Source organism: Schistocerca americana, chromosome 4 (assembly GCF_021461395.2).
Source record: "Schistocerca americana isolate TAMUIC-IGC-003095 chromosome 4, iqSchAmer2.1, whole genome shotgun sequence".
In the NCBI taxonomy this organism is placed as follows: Eukaryota; Metazoa; Arthropoda; class Insecta; order Orthoptera; family Acrididae; genus Schistocerca; species Schistocerca americana.
In genome coordinates this window covers 794,365,374-794,388,244 of record NC_060122.1, presented here as the reverse complement: position 1 = coordinate 794,388,244, position 22,871 = coordinate 794,365,374, and the positions used below count along the sequence as shown (strand labels likewise).

At 46.3% G+C, this 22,871-nt stretch overlaps 1 protein-coding gene across 1 annotated transcript in view; it reads right to left on the bottom strand.

The window, feature by feature from the left end:
- LOC124613089 overlaps positions 1-22,871 on the bottom strand; it is a gene marked incomplete at its 5' end in the record, with an annotated part of 146,726 nt that overhangs the window by 104,188 nt on the left and 19,667 nt on the right. The window contains 2 exons of the mRNA XM_047141677.1: positions 1,443-1,686; positions 9,590-9,786. Of these exons, the coding sequence (XP_046997633.1) occupies positions 1,443-1,686; positions 9,590-9,786 (441 nt within the window). The remainder of the gene's footprint in view (positions 1-1,442; positions 1,687-9,589; positions 9,787-22,871) is intronic.

Genomic DNA, 22,871 nt, shown 5'->3' with positions numbered 1-22,871 from the left:
GGCAGCATGCGTCAGTATTTCTGCAGTGGGCTTGCAACGAGTTGTTGAGTCCACGCCACGTCGAGGTGCTGCATTATGCTGAACAAAAGCAGGTCCGACACGATGTTAGGAGGTATCCCACGACTCCTGTCACGTCAGTGTGTGAAACTTCCTGGCAGATTAAAACTGTGTGCAGGACCCTGACTCGAACTCGGGACCTTTGCCTTTCACGGGCAGGTGCTCTACCATCTGAGCTACCGAAGCACAACTCACGCCCCGTCCTCACAGCTTTACTTCTGCCAGTACCTTGCCTCCTTCCTGCCAAACTTTACAGAAGCTCTCCTGCGACTCAGCACTCCCGATAGGATATTGCGGAAACATGGCTTAGCCACAGCCTAGGGGATGTTTCCAGAATGAGATTTTCACTCTGCAGCGGAATGTGCGCTGATATGAAACTTCCTGGCAGATTAAAACTGTGTGCCCGACCGAGACTCGAACTCGGGGCCTTTGCCTTTCGCGGGAAAGTGCTCTACCATCTGAGCTACCTAAGCACGACTCACGCTCCGTCCTCACAGCTTTAATTCCGCCAGTATCTCGTCTCCTACCTCCCAAACTTCACAGAAGCTCTCCTGCGAACGTTGCAGAAATAGCACTCCTGAAAGAAACGATATTGTAGAGACATGGCTTAGCCACAGCCTAGGGGATGTTTCCAGAATGAGATTTTCACTCTGCAGCGGAGTGTGCGCTGGTATGAAACTTCCTTTGTTTCAGAAGTGCTAGTTGTGCAGGTTCGCAGGAGAGCTTCTGTAAAGTTTGGAAGGTAGGAGACGAGGTACTGGCAGAAGTAAAGCTGTGAAGACGGGGCGTGAGTCGTGCTTGGGCAGCTCAGTTGGTAGAGCACTTGCCCGCCGAAGTCAAAGGTCCCGAGTTCGATTCTCGGTCCAGCACACAGTTTTAACCCGGCAGGAAGTTTCATATCAGCGCACACTCCGCTGCAGAGTGAAAATCTCATTCTGGAAACGTCCCCCATGCTGTGGCTAAGCCATGTCTCCGCAGTATCGTTTCTTTCAAAAGTGCTATTCCAGCAAGGTTCGCAGGAGTTCTTCTGTAAAGTTTGGAAGATAGGGGACGTGGTACTGGCGGAAGTAAAGCTGTGAGGACGGGGGGTGAGTCGCGCTTGGGTAGCTCAGATGGTAGAGCACCTGGCCACTAAAGGCAAAGTTCGAGTCTCGGTCGGGCACACAGTTTTAATCTGCCAGGAAGTTTCATATCAACGCACACTCAGCTGCAGAGTGAAAATCTGATTCTGGAAACCTCAGTGCGTGTCGCATTACTTGTGCCGAGCGCTGAACGTCGGTCGTCGGTCTCGTTGCTAGTGCGTGGCTTGTGACGACGCTGAGTCTTCTACACGTTGCGCTGTGCACGACGAGTAGACGAGTGAGTGACGAGTCGAGGTACGGTACCTGGAATTCCGGCGAGGAGAGGCTGCGGGCGAGGGGCGGGTGCTGCTGGTGCGTCTGCTGCGGCTGCTCGGCCGGCGGCTGCGCGTGGCGCGCGGGGGCGGCGCGGCGCGTCTCGGCGCGCGTCTTAAAGAGCCGCATGCGGCGCGGCTCCTCCCAGCGGCCCGAGTCCGGCGAGGAGCTGGCCGCGTCGCCGGGGGCGGCGGGCGGCGGCGCCGGCGCGCGGTACTTCTTGCGGCCGCGGCTGCTGCGGGGCAAACACGCACACACATGCCGCGTCTCAACAACCTGCTGCACTTCACTCTACAGTCGCCAGCTTATAGCTCACCCGTGGCCTACACGCAAGATGTGCCACTGCAACATTTCGCTGCTGATACATACACTACTGGCCATTCAGATTGCTACACCAAGAAGAAATGCAGACGATAAACGGGTATTCATTGGACAAATATATTATACTAAAACTGACATGTGATTCCATTTTCACGCAATTTGGTGCATATATCCTCAAAAATCAGTACCCAGAACAACCACCTCTGGCCGTAATAACGCCCTTGATACGCCTCGGCATTGAGTCAAACAGAGCTTGGACTGCGTGTATAGGTACAGCTGCCCGCGCAGCTTCAACTAGATACCACAGTTCATCAAGCGTAGTGACTGGCGTATTGTGACGAGTCAGTTGCTCGGCCACCATTGACCGGACGTTTTCCATTGGTGGGAGATCTGGAGAATGTGCTGGCCAGGGCAGCAGTCGAACATTTTCTGTATCCAGAAAGGCCCGTACAGGACCTGCCACATGCGGTCATGCATTATCCTGCTGAAATATAGGGTTTCGCGGGGATCGAATGAAGGGTAGAGCCACGGGTCGTAACACATCTGAAATGCAACGTCCACTGTTCAAAGTGCCGTCATTGCGAACAAGAGGTCACCGAGACGTGTAACCAATGGCATCCCATACCATCACGTCGGGTGATACGCCAGTATGGCGATGACGAATACACGCTTCCAATGTGCGTTCACCGCGATGTCGCCAAACACGGATGAGACCATCATGACGCTCCAAACAGAACCTGGATTCATCCCGAAAAAATGACGTTTTGCCATTCGTGCACCCACGTTCGTCGTTGAGTACACCATCGCAGGCGCTGCTGTCTGTGATGCAGCGTCAAGGGTAACCGTAGCCACGGACTCAGAGCTGATAGTCCATGCTGCTGCGAACGTGGTCGAACTCCTCGTGCTGATGGTTGTTGTCTTGCAAACGTCCCCATCTGTTGACTCAGGGATCGAGACGTGGCTGCACGATCTGTTATAGCCGTGCGGGTAAGATGCCTGTCATCTCGACTGCTAGTGGTACGAGGCCGTTGGGATCCAGCACGGCGTTCCATATTACCCTCCTGAACCCGCCGATTCCATATTCTGCTAACAGTCATTGGGTCTCGACCAAAGCGAGCAGCAGTGTCGCGATACGACAAACCGCAATCGCGATAGGCTACAATCCGACCTTTATCAAAGTCGGAAACGTGATGGTACGCATTTTCCTTCTAACACGAGGCATCACAACAACGTTTCACCAGGTAACGCCGGTCAACTGCTGTTTGTGTATGAGAAATCGGTTGGAAACTTTCCTCATGTCTGCACGTTGTAGGTGTCGCCACCGGCGCCAACCTTGTGTGAATGCTCTGAAAAGCTAATGATTTGCATATCACAGCATCTTCTTCCTGTCGGTTAAATTTCGCGTCTGTAGTTCTTCGTCTTAATGGTGTAGCAATTTTAATGGTCAGTAGAGTATGTTTTTGGATAGGGTCCACCTTTAGCAAAACACAATTTTGTTATTTACCTCAGACATGTTTCATTGCAGTTGCAGCATCTTCAGTGGGCTTTTATTTTATGGCTGTTGAAGATAAAGAATGTTATTTTCTCTTTGGATACATGTAACTATTAGTTTTTAAATCGTAATTACAGATATTTGATAAAAGGCATAAAAATTATGAATTCGTACCTTTTTACCACATGGTGTGGTTTTTCTGATGTATTGTGTTTCTACAGTGACTGTTTTGTTTCACAGTCTGTCGTCTGCAACCACTTACACCTTAAAGTACGACGGTAATCCCAAAAGCAACGTCTCCTATTTTTTTGTAAGTACATAGACCTCTTTATTTCTACTATGGTTTATATCAGTTTACAGCTTGAACATTTAGCTATTTTTCGACATAATCACCATTTATATCGATGCATTTTTGTAGACGCTGTAAGCGAGAATGCTACCGCAAGACCACGAGCTGCGGACACAGTTGAAGGTGTAAAAACAAGATGGCTGATGGTGGAACATTTGAAGGTGTTCCTGGCAGTAGTTGTGAATCTTTCAGAGGTGTGTGCATGTGTGTGTGTGTGTGTGTGTGTGTGTGTGTGTGTGTGTGTGTGTGAGAGAGAGAGAGAGAGAGAGAGAGAGAGAGAGAGAGAGCAGGTTGAGGATGTTTCATTATTATTATTATTATTATTATTACAAGTACTTTTTGTGTGTGTGATGTGTGTGAAAAGGGGGAGGGAGGAAGGGAGGGAGGCAGGGGGAGAGAGAGAGAGAGAGAGAGAGAGAGAGAGAGAGAGAGAGAGAGAGAGAGAGAGAGACTTTTTTTATACATGGGTGTTCGATTCTTCAATGCATTACAAGTTTCGGTATGCCTGTGCGGCATGTAATGAACCAGCACGGCGCAAGATGGACCGGGCGAGCTGCCGACTTCAGTCCTGAGCACTTTCCTGTCTGCAGTCAGCTCAAAGTGAAGCGTACTGCCGGCCGCGGTGGTCATGCGGTTCTAGGCGCTCAGTCCGGAGCCGCGCGACTGCTACGGTCGCAGGTTCGAATCCTGCGCCGGGCATGGATGTGTGTGATGTCAAAATGGTTCAAATGGCTCTGAGCACTATGGGACTCAACATCTGAGGTCATCAGTCCCCTAGAACTTAGAACTACTTAAACCTAACTAACCTAAGGACATCACACACATCCATGCCCGAGGCAGGATTCGAACCTGCGACCGTAGCAGTCTGTGTTATGTCCTTAGGTTAGTTAGGTTTACGGAGTTCTAAGTTCTAGGGGACTGATGACCACAGATGTTAAGTCCCATAGTGCTCAGAGTCATTTGAACCATTTTTTTGAAGCGTACTACACTCCTTCTGTCGCCGTTGAAGAACGTCGATATTTACGAGATTATGCCAGGATTTTTGCAAGAATTCGCAGTTACTGTATAGATGAGCGCTGTATTACATCCAAATGTGAATAACTTCATTTAAAAGTATGGATGAACAGTAAATTGTAAAATGTAGCGCGCGTAAGTACTATTCTGTTTCTTGTCAAAGTAATTAATGGGTGAAATTCGACCCCAATTAGAGGAGTACTTAAACAATTCCAATTGTCTGGCAAACGTCTCCCTTGTGGACCCATGTTTAGTGGTAAGTTTTTTGCTTCCGTTATCGAAAGCTTTCACACGTGTCGGTTCTCGCCATTATTAATGATTAACACTGCATTTGAAACTTCCTGGCAGATTAAAACTGTGTGCCCGACCGAGACTCGAACTCGAGACCTTTGCCTTTCGCGGGCAAGTGCTCTACCACCTGAGCTACCGAAGTACGACTCACGCCCGGTACTCACAGCTTTACTTCTGCCAGTACCTCGTCTCCTACCTTCCAAACTTTACAGAAGCTCTCCTGCGAACCTTGCAGAACTAGCACTCCTGCATGTAGGCTTTCTCGGGATAGTTTACGTCAGGCGTGTGCCAGCTCAGCTCCTTCAGCACCTCTGTGACTCACTCTCGTGGGACGAACGAAGCTGTGACCATACGTGCTGGCCTTCTTTGTATACATCCGATATTCCATGCTAGTGTTATCTGCTGCGGGCCGCACACACTTGAGCAATCTATTTTGTAGACGGATTGCATTTCCCCAGTATCCTAATAATAAACTAAGGTCTTCCATTCTACGGTCGCAGGTTCGAATCCTGCCTCGGGCATGGATGTGTGTGGTCTCCTTAGGTTAGTTAGGTTTAAGTAGTTCTAAGGTCTAGGGGACTGATGACCTCAGATGTTAAGTCCCATAGTGCTCAGAGCCATTTTAAGGTCTTCCATCTGCTTTATACACGATTGACTCTACGTGATCATTCTATTTCATATCTATACAAAGTGTTATCACCCATGTATTCGTAAGATTTGACAGAGTCCAACAGTGAGTCATTGATATTACAGGTATAGGATGCAACGTTTTATGTTTTGTGAAGTTCACAGTTTTACATTTGTGATCATTTAAAGCATGTTGCCAGTCTTTGCACCACTTTGAAGTCTTATCAAGATCTGACTTCAGACGGTACTTCATTACAAATAAGTGCATTATCTGTGAAATGTTTGAGTTTTTTTTTCTATTGTCCACAAGTTCACTAATATATATCACGAACAACAATAGTCACAGCACACTTCCCTGGAGCACGCCTGACGCTACTTTTACATCTTTCGATGACTTCCCATCCTAGATAACTTGCTGCGTCCTCCCTATCGAAGAATTCCTCAATTCAGTCACAAATATCGGTTGATAGCAGTCACGTCCGTACTTTTGATAATAAGCATACATGTGGTACTCGGAAATCGAGAAATACTGGATCTACCTGTCTGCCTTCATCCAAGGCTTTCAGTATGTCATGTGATAAGAGTGCGAGTTGGGTTTCACATGATCGATGTTTCCGGAATCTGTGTCGGTTGCCACGGAGGAAGTCATCCTGTTCGATATACCTCAGTATGCTTGAGCTCAGAATATGCTCTGAGATTCTCATGTTCTCGTCGATCTGGTCGCTTTGCTCTTTTGCCCTAACATTGTCTTGCTTCTTTCTTGCGATTAAAACACGTCCAAATTTCATATTCTGCTCCTAAATATACTCTTTGCTGACATTTTTTGGGACTTACTTTGTGTTCTGCCTTACGGCAAGTCTTGTCATGGGGGAAGGCTCGTCAGAGAGGTCCACCGCATGAGCGTCTGGGGAAGTGATTCCAGGGGTGGTTTCCCGTTGCCTTCCACTGATGATGGTGAAATGATAATGAGAAAAACACAACACCCAGTCCTTGAGCGGAGAAAATCTCCGACCCAGCGGGGAATGGAACCCGGACCCCTTAGAGTGACAGATCGCGACGCTGACCACTCAGCTATCGGGGCGGACTTTTGGGACTAATACACTAAAAAAAGACGTACAAAAATGCGTAACTTACAAAAGCACAAAAGAAAAATATTAATGAAAGATGCACAAAACCAAAGGAACAGGTACAGACAAAGCTGTTACTGATAAATCATACTGACGCATTAATAAAACTAGCAAGGAAAGCGTTATTATTACCATCATTTTTTTTCACGCCCATCTCATTCTAATCTTCCAAGTCTTAACACGGAGTGCGCTGAAGTTCACGCTGCATGTTTTTGAAGTACCTGGCTGCCTCAGCAATTTAATTTCCTTATTTTGGTGACGCGGAAAGAAGATTTAAATGTGGGGTTTTAGAAGGTTCGTATCAAAGTCCTCATACCGCAAAGTTGGTTGTGAATGACGGAATTACTTTGACACATGGTAAACACATCCTTTTTCCTGCAATGGTGCCATAATAATGGCCAAAACTACGAGTATAAACGTAGCTGTCACACTGCAGAGGCCTCCGATGTCACTTCTTGACTCGCTGTTGCTCCTACCGAAAGGGGGGTCTTTAATCGACGGTCTCCTTTTTTACCCACTGCTAAACGAACGTCGTGCGTAGACAGCCAGCTGAGCGCCAATAAGCAACAAGTCAGAAACGTAACTGCTTGTGTAGGTATACAGGGTGAAAAGTATTTAAACCGACAAACTCTGGGAGGTTGTAGGGAACATTAAAACAAATATTTTTCCCTAATATCATTTTTTCCGATGAGGATTATTTAAACCGGTGGAGGCCGTATTATGCTCTTCAGTTGTTAGAGGCCGTATTACGATCTTCAGTTGTTTGAGGGCGTATTACGATCTTCAGTTGTAGGCAACCGCTGTCCACCAGTGCAGTAGTGCATTGTCTCTGTTAACTAGTGGAGCGATACACCTGGAGTGAGTACACTGATACGGTTGGTGCGTACTGCGTAGCGCACCACAACGGACGAGCTGCACAGCGGGTTTATCAACAACAATATCCTAATCGCCGTATGCTGCATCATAACGACGTTTGCTGCTGTGTACCAACGTCTGCGTGAGACCGGGTCATTTAGCACATAACCTGGACAGGGACGCCGTCGCACAGTAAGAACGCTGCAATTTGAGGAAGCTGTCTTGCAGCATGTGGAGCTTAATTCTTCAAACAGCACTCGTGTAATTGCAAGTAACATGGGGACGAATCAGACGAATTCGAGAGCAATTGTTAGTCCATTTCACTAACAACGTGGATTGGCAGAGGTGGTCCTGTACCATGGACTGCTCGATCCTCAGATATGTCCCCTCTGGACTTTTTTGTGTGGGAGAGATGCGCAACCTTGTTTACGCAACTCCTGTTGCATCAGAAGAGGATCTGGTTGCCCAGATAGTAGCAGCAGCAGGAACAATTCACGATATTCCTGGGGTTTTTGCCCGTGCCAGACAGAACGTGATCCGACGGTGTAACCTTTGTTTACGTGTCAATGGAGGAATTTTTGAAAATCTACTGTAATTGAAATTGGGTTGTGTTAATGTGTTGTCTCTTGATCATAAAAAAATGGAAAAGTGTTTGTTGGTTTAATTAATTTGCCGCCAGGGACATCTTCCTCTACCACTTTTTAAATACTGCTCATAGGAAAAAATGACATTAGGGAAAAATACTTGTTTTGATGTCCCCTACAACCTCCCAGAGTTTGAGTTTGTCGGTTTAAATACTTTTCAGCCTGTATAAAAGCTGCTGCAACATTGTACTACTATGGATATACAGAGTGTTACAAAAATGTACTGCCAAACTTTCAGGAAACATTCCTCACACACAAATAAAGAAAAGATGTTATGTGGACATGTGTTCGGAAACGCTTAATTTCCATGTTAGAGCTCATTTTAGTTTCGTCAGTATGTACTGTACTTCCTCGATTCACCGCCAGATGGTCCAATTGAAGGAAAGTAATGTTGACTTCGGTGCTTGTGTTGACATGCGACTCATTGCTCTACAGTACTAGCATCAAGCACATCAGTACGTAGCATCAACAGGTTAGTGTTCATCACGAACGTGGTTTTGCAGTCAGTGCAATGTTTACAAATGCGGAGTTGGCAGATGCCCATGTGATGTACGGATTAGCACGGGGCAATAGCCGTGGCGCGGTACGTTTGTATCGAGACAGATTTCCAGAACGAAGGTGTCCCGACAGGAAGACGTTCGAAGCAATTGATCGGCGTCTTAGGGAGCACGGAACATTCCAGCCTATGACTCGCGACTGGGAAAGACCTAGAACGACGGGGACACCTGCAATGGACGAGGCAATTCTTCGTGCAGTTGACGATAACCCTAATGTCAGCGTCAGAGAAGTTGCTGCTGTACAAGGTAACGTTGACCACGTCACTGTATGGAGAGTGCTACGGGAGAACCAGTTGTTTCCGTACCATGTACAGCGTGTGCAGGCACTATCAGCAGCTGATTGGCCTCCACGGGTACACTTCTGGACGGCTGTGATACAATACGCCATTCTCCAGGGCTGCATCAACGCATCAGGGATTCCATGCGACGGAGGGTGGATGCATGTATCCTCGCTAACGGAGGACATTTTGAACATTTCCTGTAACTAAGTGTTTGAAGTCACCCTGGTACGTTCTGTTGCTGTGTGTTTCCATTCCATGATTAATGTGATTTGAAGAGAAGTAATAAAATGAGCTCTAACGTGGAAAGTAAGCGTTTGCGGACACATGTCCACATAACATATTTTCTTTCTTTGTGCGTGAGGAATGTTTCCTGAAAGTTTGGCCGTATCTTTTTGTAACACCCTGTATAACGTAAATATTACAAACTAAAGTCTGAAAATCTAACAGTTTCGTCTAAGGATGCACCAGAGTCACGAAACTAGAAATATGAATGACAGTGCGATAAGTTGCAAGTAATCGATTGTGCTTAGATCGGAAAAAGTACTGCTGGACAAGAAGGCTCTGGTAGTGGCCGACTTACTTGTTGAGCCTGTTCCTGGAGGGCTGGCCGTCTCGCATGCGCAGGTCGGGCTCGGAGCCGAAGCGCATCAGCTGTGGGGGCTGGCCGAGTGCGTCCTGGCGGCGCTGGTGTAGCTGCTGCTGCTGCTGCTGCGTGGGCGGCGCGTGCACCGACGTGCTACGAGCACGGAACTCCGGCCGCGGGTGGTCGTCCGCGTGCTGCAAGGGAAACGCCGTCACAAAAAGTACGTTAGGAGCATACACGCCCACTGCACACAGACTACAGCACTGAGGGGCCACACTAGGCTAGCCCGCCATTGCGCAACCCAGGTACGTCTGAAGCATGTAATAACTTACAGCCATTTCCTAAATTGGACTCAGTTCCATAAATCGATCGTAAGAGATGTTTTAGCATGACCGTCTCTAACGAGAACATATCGTCCGACCCAATAATCTACATAAACCTCTCCTAAAAACACAGCTCCTTGCTGAAATTTTGCAAGTTCTGAATTTAGAACCGTTAGAGTAAACACCTGAGTCGAAAAAAGGGCCCGGGAGTAGACAACATTCCATTAGAACTACTGACAGCCTTGGCAGAGCCAGTCCTGACAAAACTCTTACCATCTGCTGAGCGAGTTGTATGAGACAGGCGAAATACTCTGACTTCAAGAAGAATATAATAATTCCGATCCCAAAGAAAGCAGGTGTTGACAGACGTGAAAATTACCGAACTATCAGTTTAATAAGTCACAGCTGCAAAATAATAACACAAATTCTTTACAGACGAATGGTAAAACTGGTTGAAGCCGACCTCGGCGAAGATCAGTTTGGATTCCGTAGAAATATTGGAACACGTGAGGCAATACTGACCCTACGACTTATCTTAGAAGATAGATTAAAGAAAGTCAAACCTACGTTTCTAGCATTTTTAGACTTACAGAAAGCTTTTGACAACGTTAACTGGAATACTCTCTTTCAAATTCTGAAGGTGGCAGGGGTAAAATACAGGGAGCGAAAGGCTATTTACAATTTGTACAGAAGCCAGATGGCAGTTATAAGACTCAAGGGGCATGAAAGGGAAGCAGTGGTTGGGAAATGAGTGAGACAGGGTTGTAGCCTCTCCCGGCGGTGTTATTCAATCTATATATTGAGCAAGCAGTAAAGGAAACAAAAGACAAATTCGGAGTAGGTATTAAAATCCATGGAGAAGAAATAAAAACTTTGAGGTTCGCCGATGATATTGTAATTCTGTCAGAGACAGCAAAGGACTTGGAAGACCAGTTGAACGGAATGGACATGGTCTTGAAAGGAGGGTATAAGATGAACATCAACAAAAGCAACACGAGGATATCGGAATGTAGTCGAATTAAGTCGGGTGACGCTGAGGGAATTAGATTAGGAAATGAGACCTTAAAGCAGTAAAGGAGTTTTGCTATTTGGGGACCAAAATAACTGATAATGGTCGAAGTAGAGAGGATATAAAATGTAGACTTGCAATGGCAAGGGAAGCGTTTCTGAAGAAGAGAAATTTGTTAACATCGAGTATAGCTTTATGTGTCAGGAAGTCGTTTCTGAAAGTATTTGTATGGAGTGTAGCCATGTATGGAAGTGAAACTTGGACGATAACTAGTTTGGACAAGAAGAGAATAGAAGGTTTCGAAATGTGGTGCTACAGAAGAATGCTGAAGATTAGATGGGTAGATCACATAACTAATGAGGAGGTATTGAATAGAATTGGAGAGAAGAGGTATTTGTGGCACAACTTGACTAGAAGAAGGGATCGGTTGGTAGGACATCAAGGGATCACCAATTTAGTATTGGAGGGCAGCGTGGAGGGTAAAAATCGTAGAGGGAGACCAAGAGATGAATACACTAAACAGATTCAGAAGGATGTAGGTTGCAGTAGGTACTGGGAGATAAAGAAGCTTGCACAGGATAGAGTAGCATGGAGAGCTGCATCAAACCAGTCTTAGGACTTAAGACCACAACAGCAACAATAACAACAGAGTAAAGAAAGGTACAGACACATTTTTCTTGCTCCTCTTCCTCGTCCGCCTTGTCCTTCTTCCTCTTCACATCATCGCCACCACCACATCCATCATTTCATCATTTATTACCCTTATACTGAATAATAATAATAAGATCCGGTCGGCTGAGATCTAGCTTTTATTTGTGTATGGGTATGTAACGGAATAGGTCATGCATGGTATCCTTGAAGGAACCATTCTGGGAGACTCAAGGTCGCTGTTTGCCTATTACACACGCCACCAATCGTTCAGACTATTACCTTCATTCTGATTTGCATTCTCCTCCGCACCCGTGACTCAACAGTCCCAGATTGGACGATTTGATATGAAATGAAGTCCACTTAGTCTCATGAGGCCAGCGGTGGCTGAATGTGGAAGCACTGGACAATCACGGCGAAAAGGATGAAAGGAAAGAAAAAGCGAGACGCTGTACGCTCTTTCCCTATTAGGCAGCTTTAGGCAACGTTATTGGATGCCAAATCTTAAAGATAGTAATTGAGGTGGGCAGTCCTACTCTTTACTTCGAGGCAAAATTGCCGTTTTATGTGGAAGCTAAAAGACAGCAACAATCATATATGTGAATATAAGAATGGAGCAGTATTGTTGGAAACACAACGTATTCTGCTATGTTAACGTGTAAAACAGGCTAAAAACTACGGAGCAAAAGGTAAGTTTAACTCGTTGCTGACGGTGAGGCTACTGGAGACAGCAAAGGAGCAGTTGGATTAGAAATGGAATGTAAATCAGCTTTGGCTTCTTTTAGGCAACCATTTTGGCACTAATTTGAACTCACTTATGAAATGGAGGAAACCTGGTGATATAGAGACCCTGGTTGCAAATTAAAATTAAATTTTCACTAATCTTTACTACTAAATAAACAGGCAATCATTTTATTCTGTTTGCATATTATTAGTGAGTTTCCTTGTCGTTATGCCACTCCAACATCAGCTTATCGTCTGGCAGTCATTCAGAAAATACACTCCTGGAAATTGAAATAAGAACACCGTGAATTCATTGTCCCAGGAAGGGGAAACTTTATTGACACATTCCTGGGGTCAGATACATCACATGATCACACTGACAGAACCACAGGCACATAGACACAGGCAACAGAGCATGCACAATGTCGGCACTAGTACAGTGTATATCCACCTTTCGCAGCAATGCAGGCTGCTATTCTCCCATGGAGACGATCGTAGAGATGCTGGATGTAGTCCTGTGGAACGGCTTGCCATGCCATTTCCACCTGGCGCCTCAGTTGGACCAGCGTTCGTGCTGGACGTGCAGACCGCGTGAGACGACGCTTCATCCAGTCCCAAACATGCTCAATGGGGGACAGATCCGGAGATCTTGCTGGCCAGGGTAGTTGACTTACACCTTCTAGAGCACGTTGGGTGGCACGGGATAGATGCGGACGTGCATTGTCCTGTTGGAACAGCAAGTTCCCTTGCCGGTCTAGGAATGGTAGAACGATGGGTTCGATGACGGTTTGGATGTACCGTGCACTATTCAGTGTCCCCTCGATGATCACCAGTGGTGTACGGCCAGTGTAGGAGATCGCTCCCCACACCATGATGCCGGGTGTTGGGCCTGTGTGCCTCGGTCGTATGCAGTCCTGATTGTGGCGCTCACCTGCGCGGCGCCAAACACGCATACGACCATCATTGGCACCAAGGCAGAAGCGACTCTCATCGCTGAAGACGACACGTCTCCATTCGTCCCTCCATTCACGCCTGTCGCGACACCACTGGAGGCGGGCTGCACGATGTTGGGGCGTGAGCGGAAGACGGCCTAACGGTGTGTGGGACCGTAGCCCAGCTTCATGGAGACGGTTGCGAATGGTCCTCGCCGATACCCCAGGAGCAACAGTGTCCCTAATTTGCTGGGAAGTGGCGGTGCGGTCCCCTACGGCACCGCGTAGGATCCTACGGTCTTGGCGTGCATCCGTGCGTCGCTGCGGTCCGGTCCCAGGTCGACGGGCACGTGCACCTTCCGCCGACCACTGGCGACAACATCGATGTACTGTGGAGACCTCACGCTCCACGTGTTGAGCAATTCGGCGGTACGTCCACCCGGCCTCCCGCATGCCCACTATACGCCCTCGCTCAAAGTCCGTCAACTGCACATACAGTTCACGTCCACGCTCTCGCGGCATGCTACCAGTGTTAAAGACTGCGATGGAGCTCCGTAGGCCACGGCAAACTGGCTGACACTGACGGCGGCGGTGCACAAATGCTGCGCAGCTAGCGCCATTCGACGGCCAACACCGCGGTTCCTGGTGTGTCCGCTGTGCCGTGCGTGTGATCATTGCTTGTACAGCCCTCTCGCAGTGTCCGGAGCAAGTATGGTGGGTCTGACACACCGGTGTCAATGTGTTCTTTTTTCCATTTCCAGGAGTGTATTACGTGACTAACTAAACGAAGGAAAGATATAGAAGTAGTGTGGAAAGCAAACGTAAGTTCGCATGTCTTCACCCAGCCTCTGTTCTGGGAAACGTTCTAGAGGAGGTGGTTTTCCGTTACCTACCTTGGATCTGTTGTGGAATGTCAACACTAAATCTGTCTCGTGTGGATGACTGTGATAACACTTGTACAATCTGGTGGTGTGTTTGTGCTGTCACGCATAGAGGGAAGGTACAGGGTGAAAGCTGATGCTGGATTCTACCCTACTCCTCTCGAATAGCATCAGGGGGCCGCCGAGGTTAATGACCTTTTCTAGCGGACGGATCACCATCGTCAGTTCCACGTGCCCTCACGGTGGGAGACAAAATGGACAGGTTCGGAATAAAATCCAGAACACTAGAGCTGAGATCAGCTGATCAGCAACTATAAGGTAGCCACTACCTCTTGTCTCTTTGCAGCCCAAATACTGGCTGTGACGGATTCTTGCATCGTCAGTCTGTGGGAACGCTACAGTGTACAGAAATAGATACTTAACCTTGCAGTAGACAGTAATTTACACCCTTCTATCAGCGTCAGCGACCTGGCACGTTTCGCGCGCCCCTGAGGTAGCCGGTTCGAATCCTGATGGTGCAGGAAAATTTCACCTCCACTATTGGGCCACCAAGGGGCTGAAAGGTATTGGGTCAGAGACTTTGCGACAATGTCCTACACTAATTTCGAACCTCTCAGTAGCGTGTGAGAAAGATGAGGGTTTAACATTCCGTCGACGACTAGGACATTAAAGACGGCTCACAAGTTCGAATTAGCGGAAAAATGAGAAGGGAAACCGGCCGTGACTTTTGGAAGTAACCACTCCGGCGCTTGCCTCAAGCGATTAAAGGAAACCACGGAAAACCTAAATCGGGATGGCTGGGCGGGAATTTGAACCATCGCCCTTTTGAATGCAAGTCCAGTCTGCTGACTACCGCCTTAGCCATCGTGGTCATTTCCACAGAGTTTCACGGTGAGAGGGCATGCGAGGCTGTTGGCAGTGGTCCTTCAGTCGGATGAGATTGTAAAACTTGGCGGCCCCGTAGGAGCTAATCGAGAGGCGTAAGCTATGCCGTTTGGAGTAGACAATATTCCCTCTGTACTACTGATATCCCTGGGAGAGCCAGCTACGACTACACTATTCCAACTTAGTGCTGCAGTGTATATGAGCAGGGAAAATTTCCCCCAGGGTTCAAGAAAAATGTAATAATTATGGTTGCAAAATATTAAAACGAGTTATTTACAGGAGAATAGAAAAACTGGTAGAAGCCTACCTCATGGAAGATCAGTTGGGGTCCGAAAAAAATGGTGGAACATGAGAGGCAGTACTGACATTATGACTTATCTTAGAAGATAGGTTGAAGAAAGGCAAACCTGCGTTTATAGCTTTTGTATACTTAGACCTCCGTTATTGGGTGGAGAACTGTAGGGCCCCCCTAGACAGGTCAGGCGTGCACTACACACCGGAAGCAGCTACTAGGGTAGCAGAGTACGTGTGGCGTGCACACGGGGGTTTTTTAGGTTAGAGGGACCCCCCCTTGGGCGAAACGATAAAATACCTGACGGCTTACCAGAGAGGACATTATCATCGTTGATAAAGAACGTCCGTCCTCAGAGACCAAAAACAGGAAAAGTTAACGTAATATTGGTAAACTGCAGGAGTATCCAGGGCAAGGTTCCTGAATTAGTATCTCTTATTGAAGGAAATAGTGCGCATATAGTATTAGGAACGGAAAGTTGGTTAAAACCGGAAGTGAACAGTAACGAAATCCTAGACACAGAATGGAATATATACCGCAAGGATAGGATAAACGCCAATGGTGGAGGAGTATTTATAGCAGTAAAGAATTCAATAATACCCAGTGAAGTTATTAGCGAATGCGAATGTGAAATAATCTGGGTTAAGTTAAGTATCAAAGGTGGGTCAGATATGATAGTCGGATGCTTCTATAGACCACCTGCATCAGCAACCGTAGTAGTTGAGCGCCTCAGAGAGAACCTGCAGAACGTCGTGAAGAAGTTTCGTGATCATACTATTGTAATAGGGGGAGACTTCAATCTACCAGGTATAGAATGGGATAGTCACACAATCAGAACTGGAGCCAGGGACAGAGACTCTTGCGACATTATCCTGACTGCCTTGTCCGAGAATTACTTCGAGCAGATAGTTAGAGAACCAACTCGTGAAGCTAACGTTTTAGACCTCATAGCAACAAATAGACCGGAACTTTTCGACTCCGTGAATGTAGAAGAGGGTATCAGTGATCATAAGTCAGTGGTTGCATCAATGACTACAAGTGTAATAAGAAATGCCAAGAAAGGAAGGAAAATATATTTGCTTAACAAGAGTGATAGGGCACAAATCGCAGAATATCTGAGTGACCACCATCAAACGTTCATTTCTGAGGAAGAGGATGTGGAACAAAAATGGAAAAAATTCAGAAACATCGTCCAGTACGCCTTAGATAAGTTCGTACCGACTAAGGTCCAAAGCGAGGGGAAAGATCCACCGTGGTATAACAATCATGTACGAAAGGTACTACGGAAACAAAGAAAGCTTCATCATAGGTTTAAGAGTAGTCGAATCATAGCTGATAAGGAAAAGCTGATCGAAGCGAAAAAGAGCGTAAAGAGAGCAATGAGAGAAGCATTCAACGAATTCGAACATAAAACATTGGCAAACAATCTAAACAAGAACCCTAAAAAGTTTTGGTCATATGTAAAATCGGTAAGCGGACCTAAATCCCCTATTCAGTCACTCGTTGACCACGATGGCACCGAAACAGAGGACGACCGAAGAAAGGCAGAAATACTGAATTCAGTGTTCCGAAACTGTTTCACTGCGGAAAATCGTAACACGGTCCCTGACTTCAGCCGTCGCACGGACGCCAAAATGGAAAATATTGAAATAAACGATATCGGAATTGAAAAACAGCTGCTATCACTTAGTAGCGGAAAAGCATCCGGACCAGGCGAGATACCCTTAAGATTCTACAGTGATTATGCTAAAGAACTTGCCCCCTTTCTATCAGCAATTTATCGTAGATCGCTGGAAGAACGTAAAGTACCTAGCGACTGGAAGAAAGCGCAGGTCGTTCCCATTTTCAAGAAGGGTCATAAATCAGATGCGAATAATTATAGGCCTATTTCGCTTACGTCAATCTGTTGTAGAATAATGGAACATGTTTTGTGTTCTCGTATTATGACGTTCTTAGATAATACAAATCTCCATCATAACCAACATGGATTCCGCAAACAGAGATCATGTGAAACTCAGCTCGCCCTATTTGCCCAAGAAATTCACAGTGCCGTAGACACTGGCGAGCAGATTGATGCCGTATTCCTGGACTTCAGGAAGGCATTTGATACGGTTCCGCACTTACGTTTAGTGAAAAAAATACGAGCTTACGGAATATCGGACCAGGTTTGTGATTGGATTCAGGATTTCCTAGAAGAAAGAACACAACATGTCATTCTTAACGGTTCAAAATCTGCAGATGTAGAGGTAATTTCGGGAGTACCGCAGGGAAGCGTGATAGGACCTTTATTGTTTACAATATACATAAATGACTTAGTTGACAACATCGGTAGCTCCGTGAGGCTATTTGAAGATGACACGGTTGTCTACAAGAAAGTAGCAACATCAGAAGACTCGTACGTACTCCAGGAGGACCTGCAGAGGATTAATGCATGGTGCGACAGCTGGCAGCTTTCCCTAAACGTAGATAAATGTAATATAATGCGCATACATAGGGGCAGAAATCCATTCCAGTACGATTATGCCATATGTGGTAAATCATTGGAAGCGGTAACGACCGTAAAATACTTAGGAGTTACTATCCGGAGCGATCTGAAGTGGAATGATCACATAAAACAAATAGTGGGAAAAGCAGGCGCCAGGTTGAGATTCATAGGAAGAATTCTAAGAAAATGTGACTCATCGACGAAAGAAGTAGCTTACAAAACGCTTGTTCGTCCGATTCTTGAGTATTGCTCATCAGTATGGGACCCTTACCAGGTTGGATTAATAGAAGAGATAGACATGATCCAGCGAAAAGCAGCGCGATTCGTCATGGGGACATTTAGTCAGCGCGAGAGCGTTACGGAGATGCTGAACAAGCTCCAGTGGCGGACACTTCAAGAAAGGCGTTACGCAATACGGAGAGGTTTATTATCGAAATTACGAGAGAGCACATTCCGGGAAGAGATGGGCAACATATTACTACCGCCCACATATATCTCGCGTAATGATCACAACGAAAAGATCCGAGAAATTAGAGCAAATACGGAGACTTACAAGCAGTCGTTCTTCCCACGCACAATTCGTGAATGGAACAGGGAAGGGGGGATCAGATAGTGGTACAATAAGTACCCTCCGCCACACACCGTAAGGTGGCTCGCGGAGTATAGATGTAGATGTAGAAAGCTTTTGGGCAATGTTGACTGGAATATACTCTTTGAAATCCTGAAGGTAGCAGGTACAGTATGCAGGGAGCGCAAGGTAATGTATACAGCTTGTATAGAAACCAGACGACAGTTATAAGAGTCGAAGAGCATGAGAGGGAAGCAATGATTGAGAAGGGAGTGAGACAGGGCTGTAGCATCTCCCCGATGTTATTCAATTTGTACACTGAGCAAGCAGCAAAGGAACGCAGAGAAAAGTTTGGTGGGGGAATTAAAGCTCATGGAGAAGAAGTGAAAACCTTGAAGTTTGCTGATGACACTGAAATTCTGTCAGAAGCAACAAAGGATGTGGACGTGCAGGTGAACGGAATGGACAGTGTCTTGAAAGAACGATAAAAGATGAGCATTAACAAAAGCAAAATAGGGGTATGTAGAATGTAGTCAAATTAAATCAGGCGATGTAACTAATGAGGTCGTACTGAACAGAACTGCGGAGAAAAGAAATTTGTGGCATAATTTGACTAAAAGCACGTATCTGTTGATACGACACGTTCTGAGACGTCAAGGGATCTCCAGTTAAGTACTGCAGGGGAGTGAGGGGGGTAAAAATTGCAGAGAGAGACCTAGAGAAGAGTACATTAAGGAGGTTCAGATGGATGGGGGTTGCAGTAGTTATTCGGAGATGAAGGGTCTTGCACAGGACAGGGCAGCATCGAGAGCCGCATCAAACCAATCGTCGCAGTGAAGACAACGACGACAACAACAACAACAACAACGACAAAAACTAAGTGCTGCCATCGGGTTGCGCTCTCTTCCTTCTGTCATTCATCATCATCATACAAGACCACAATGTACACAGTTCTGCTGCAGTCAGCTGCACTTAACAGATACACTAACGGTTAACTCCCGTGCACCTTGGGAAGAGGGCCATCGTGAGCAGAGGAAGAAGACGCCTTCCGATTATATCAGGCGGCTGAAGCTACCACTGGGGACCTCCTAGCCGACAACGCCCGACGAGCATCAAGAGTGAAACGTCTGCAAGGGCCAAAAGACTGTCACAACACTGGCGTCTCGAGATTTAGATGACGCTCACCCTGACATTGCTTTAAACCAATCTCGGTGCTCTCCTGATGATGAGCTGTGGTGAGAAAAGAGGAGAAACGTATTAAATCTTAACAGCTACATTAACTTAGGACAAATTACATTGAGTGGAGGCTGGTATCAGCGTTGGGAAAATTTGAGAAGTAAATATACGAGGATGATCTGAAATAGTCCCGACGACTATAGAGCGCAGCAGTAGGTTCGTGGTTGTCCCCGGAGTTTGGCAGAACTGTCAACAGACTGTGCAAGTCATTCTGTCCAGCAGTTGGCTGCAGGTAGCTGTCTGAATAGGGTGCGAAACGTGGACTCGCTGAAATGGAGAGAATCGAGTACCGTGCAGTTTGACGCCAACCGAAATTCATGGAGGTTTATATGTGAATAAGGTGACTTCTCCTTCAATTTAGATAATGAAGAAACGGGTTCTCCTTCAATGTAGATCATGAAGAAATGGGTTGCCCAATTTAAATGCGGCCTTGGAGGTGTCCAAGTCGATGCAGAGAAGAAACATGCGAAAAGTGCAACCACCATAAATTGGTGGTCTAGGGGTAGAGTCTTTGGTTACTAATCAAAACTTCCTCGGTCCCAGGTTCGAAACCGCCCACCGCTTACACTTTGGTTAGTAATCAGAATCGGCGGCAGAAGACTTCCAGCATAAGAAGTCAACCTCATTCTGCCAAATGCCTTGTCAAACAGGTCAGAGGAGTGGACAAAGGTTCAGGGCACTCTCTTGTCCTTGGGATGAGATACCGCCCCTAAAGGCTGAAGAATCAATAACGTAACGTGTATCCACAGGACATGTGGCTTGTAATTGTCATGATAATCTCTCCATTAGCAAATTATTCCGGCATAGTCCCCCATTCGTATCTCCGGGAGGGGACTGTCAACGGGGAGGTGATCATTAGAAAAATATTGAATAATCAACGAAAGTATAACGTTCTACGAGGCAGGGCGTGGAATGTCAGAAGCTTGAATGTGGTTGGGAAGCTAGAAAATCTGAAAAGGGAAATGCAAAGACTCACCCTAGATACAGTAAGGGTCAGTGAAGTGAAGTGGAACTAAGACAAAGATTTCTGGTCAGATGAGTATAGGGTAATATCAACAGCATCAGCAGAAAATGATATAACGGGAGTAGGATTGGTTATGAATAGAAAGGTAGGGCAAAGAGTGTGTTACAAGTGAAAGTTTAGTGATATGGTTGTTCTTATCAGAATCGACAGCAAACCAACACAGACAGCGTTAGTTCAGGTTTACATGCGTACATCGCACGCTGAAGATGAAGAGAGAGAGAAAGTATGTGAGGATATTGAAAGGGTAATACAATACAAAAAGGAAGAAGAAAATCTATGTGTTGGGGGAATGGAATGCAGTTGTAGGTGAGGAAATAGAAGAAAATTTTACAGGAGGTTATGGGCTGAGGACAAGGAATGCGAGAGGAGAAATACTAAATGAGTTCTGTAATAAATTGCAGCTGGTAATAGCGAATACTCTGTTCAAAAATCACAAGAAGAGGCGGTATACTTGGAAAAGAGCGGATGATACGGGAAGATTTTAGTTATATTATATCATGGTCAGAAAGAGATTCCGAAATCAGGAAAGAGTAGGCTGAAGTTCAAGAGATTAGTCAAGAAGAATCAATACGCAAAGAAGGGAAATACGGAAGAACTAAGGGATGACGAGGCACGCTTGAAGTTCCCGAAGGATATAGTTACAGCAATAATGAATAGCTCAGTAGGCAGTACAGTTGAAGAAGAATGGACATATGTAAAAAAGGTTACAGAAGTTGGAAGCAAAAACATGGTACAAAGAAGGCAACTGCGAAGAAAACACGGGTGAAAGAGGAAATACTTCAGTTGATCGATGAAAGAAGGAAGTACAAAAATGTTCAGGGAAATTCAGGAATACAGAAATAGAAGTCGCTGAGGAATGAAATCTACATCTACGTGATTATTCGGCTATTCACAATTAACTGCCTGGCAGAGGGTTCAATGAACCACCTTCAAGCTGTCTCTCTACCGTTCCACTCTCGAACGGCGCGCTGGAAAAACAAGCATTTAATTTTTTCCGTGCAAGCCCTGATTTCTCCTATTTTATCGTGATGATCATTTCTCCCTGTGTAGGAGGCTGCAAACAGAATGTTTTCGCAATCGGAGGAGAAAACTGGTGACTGAAATTTCATGAGAAGATCCCGTCGCAGCGAAAAACGCCTTTGTTTTAATGAGTGCCACTTCAGTTCAGGTATCACGTCTGTGACACTATTCCCCTTTTTCGCGACAATACAAAACGAGCTGCCCTTCTTTGAACTTTTTAGATGTCATCCGTCGGTCTCATCTGATGCGGATCCCACACCGCACAGCAGTACTCCAGAATAGGCCGAACAAGCGTGGTGTAAACAGTCTTTTTAGCAGACCTGTTGCACCCTGTAAGTGTTCTGCAATGAATCGCAGTCTTTGGTTTACTCTACCCACAATATTATCTATGTGATCGTTCCACTTTAGGTTATTTGTAATAAATAGGAAGTGCAGGGAAGCTAAGATGAAATAGCTGCACGAAAAATCCGAAGAAATAGAAAAAGAAATGATCGTTCGAAGGACTGAATGAGCGTATATGAAAGTCAAAACGACTTTCGGTGACATTACAATCCGGCGTGGTAGCATTAACAGTGTAACGGGTTCAAATGCTTCAAATGGCTCTGAGCACTATGGGACTTAACATCTATGGTCATCAGTCCCCAAGAACTTAGAACTACTTAAACCTAACTAACCTAAGGACATCACACAACACCCAGTCATCACGAGGCAGAGAAAATCCCTGACCCCGTCGGGAATCGAACCCGGGAACCCGGGCGCGGGAAGCGAGAACGCTACCGCACGACCACGAGCTGCGGACAGTGTAACGGGAATTCCAGTGTTAAACGCAGAGGAGACAGCGGATAAGTGTAAAGAGTGCACTGGAGACCTCTGGGAAGATTTGTCTGACGTGACAGAAGAAGAAACAGGAGTCGATTTACAACAGATAGGGGATCCAGTATTAGAATCAGAATTTAGGAAAGCTTTGGAGGACTTAAGGTCAAATAAGGCAGAAGGGAAACTTCCTGGCAGATTAAAACTGTGTGCCCGACCGAGACTCGAACTCGGGACCTTTGCCATTCGCGGGCAAGTGCTCTACCATCTGAGCTACCGAAGCACGACTCACGCCCGGTCCTCACAGCTTTACTTCTGCCAGTATCTCGTCTCCTACCTTCCAAACTTTACAGAAGCTCTCCTGCGAACCTGCAGAACTAGCACTCCTGAAAGAAAGGATACCGCGGAGACATGGCTTAGCCACAGCGTGGGGGATGTTT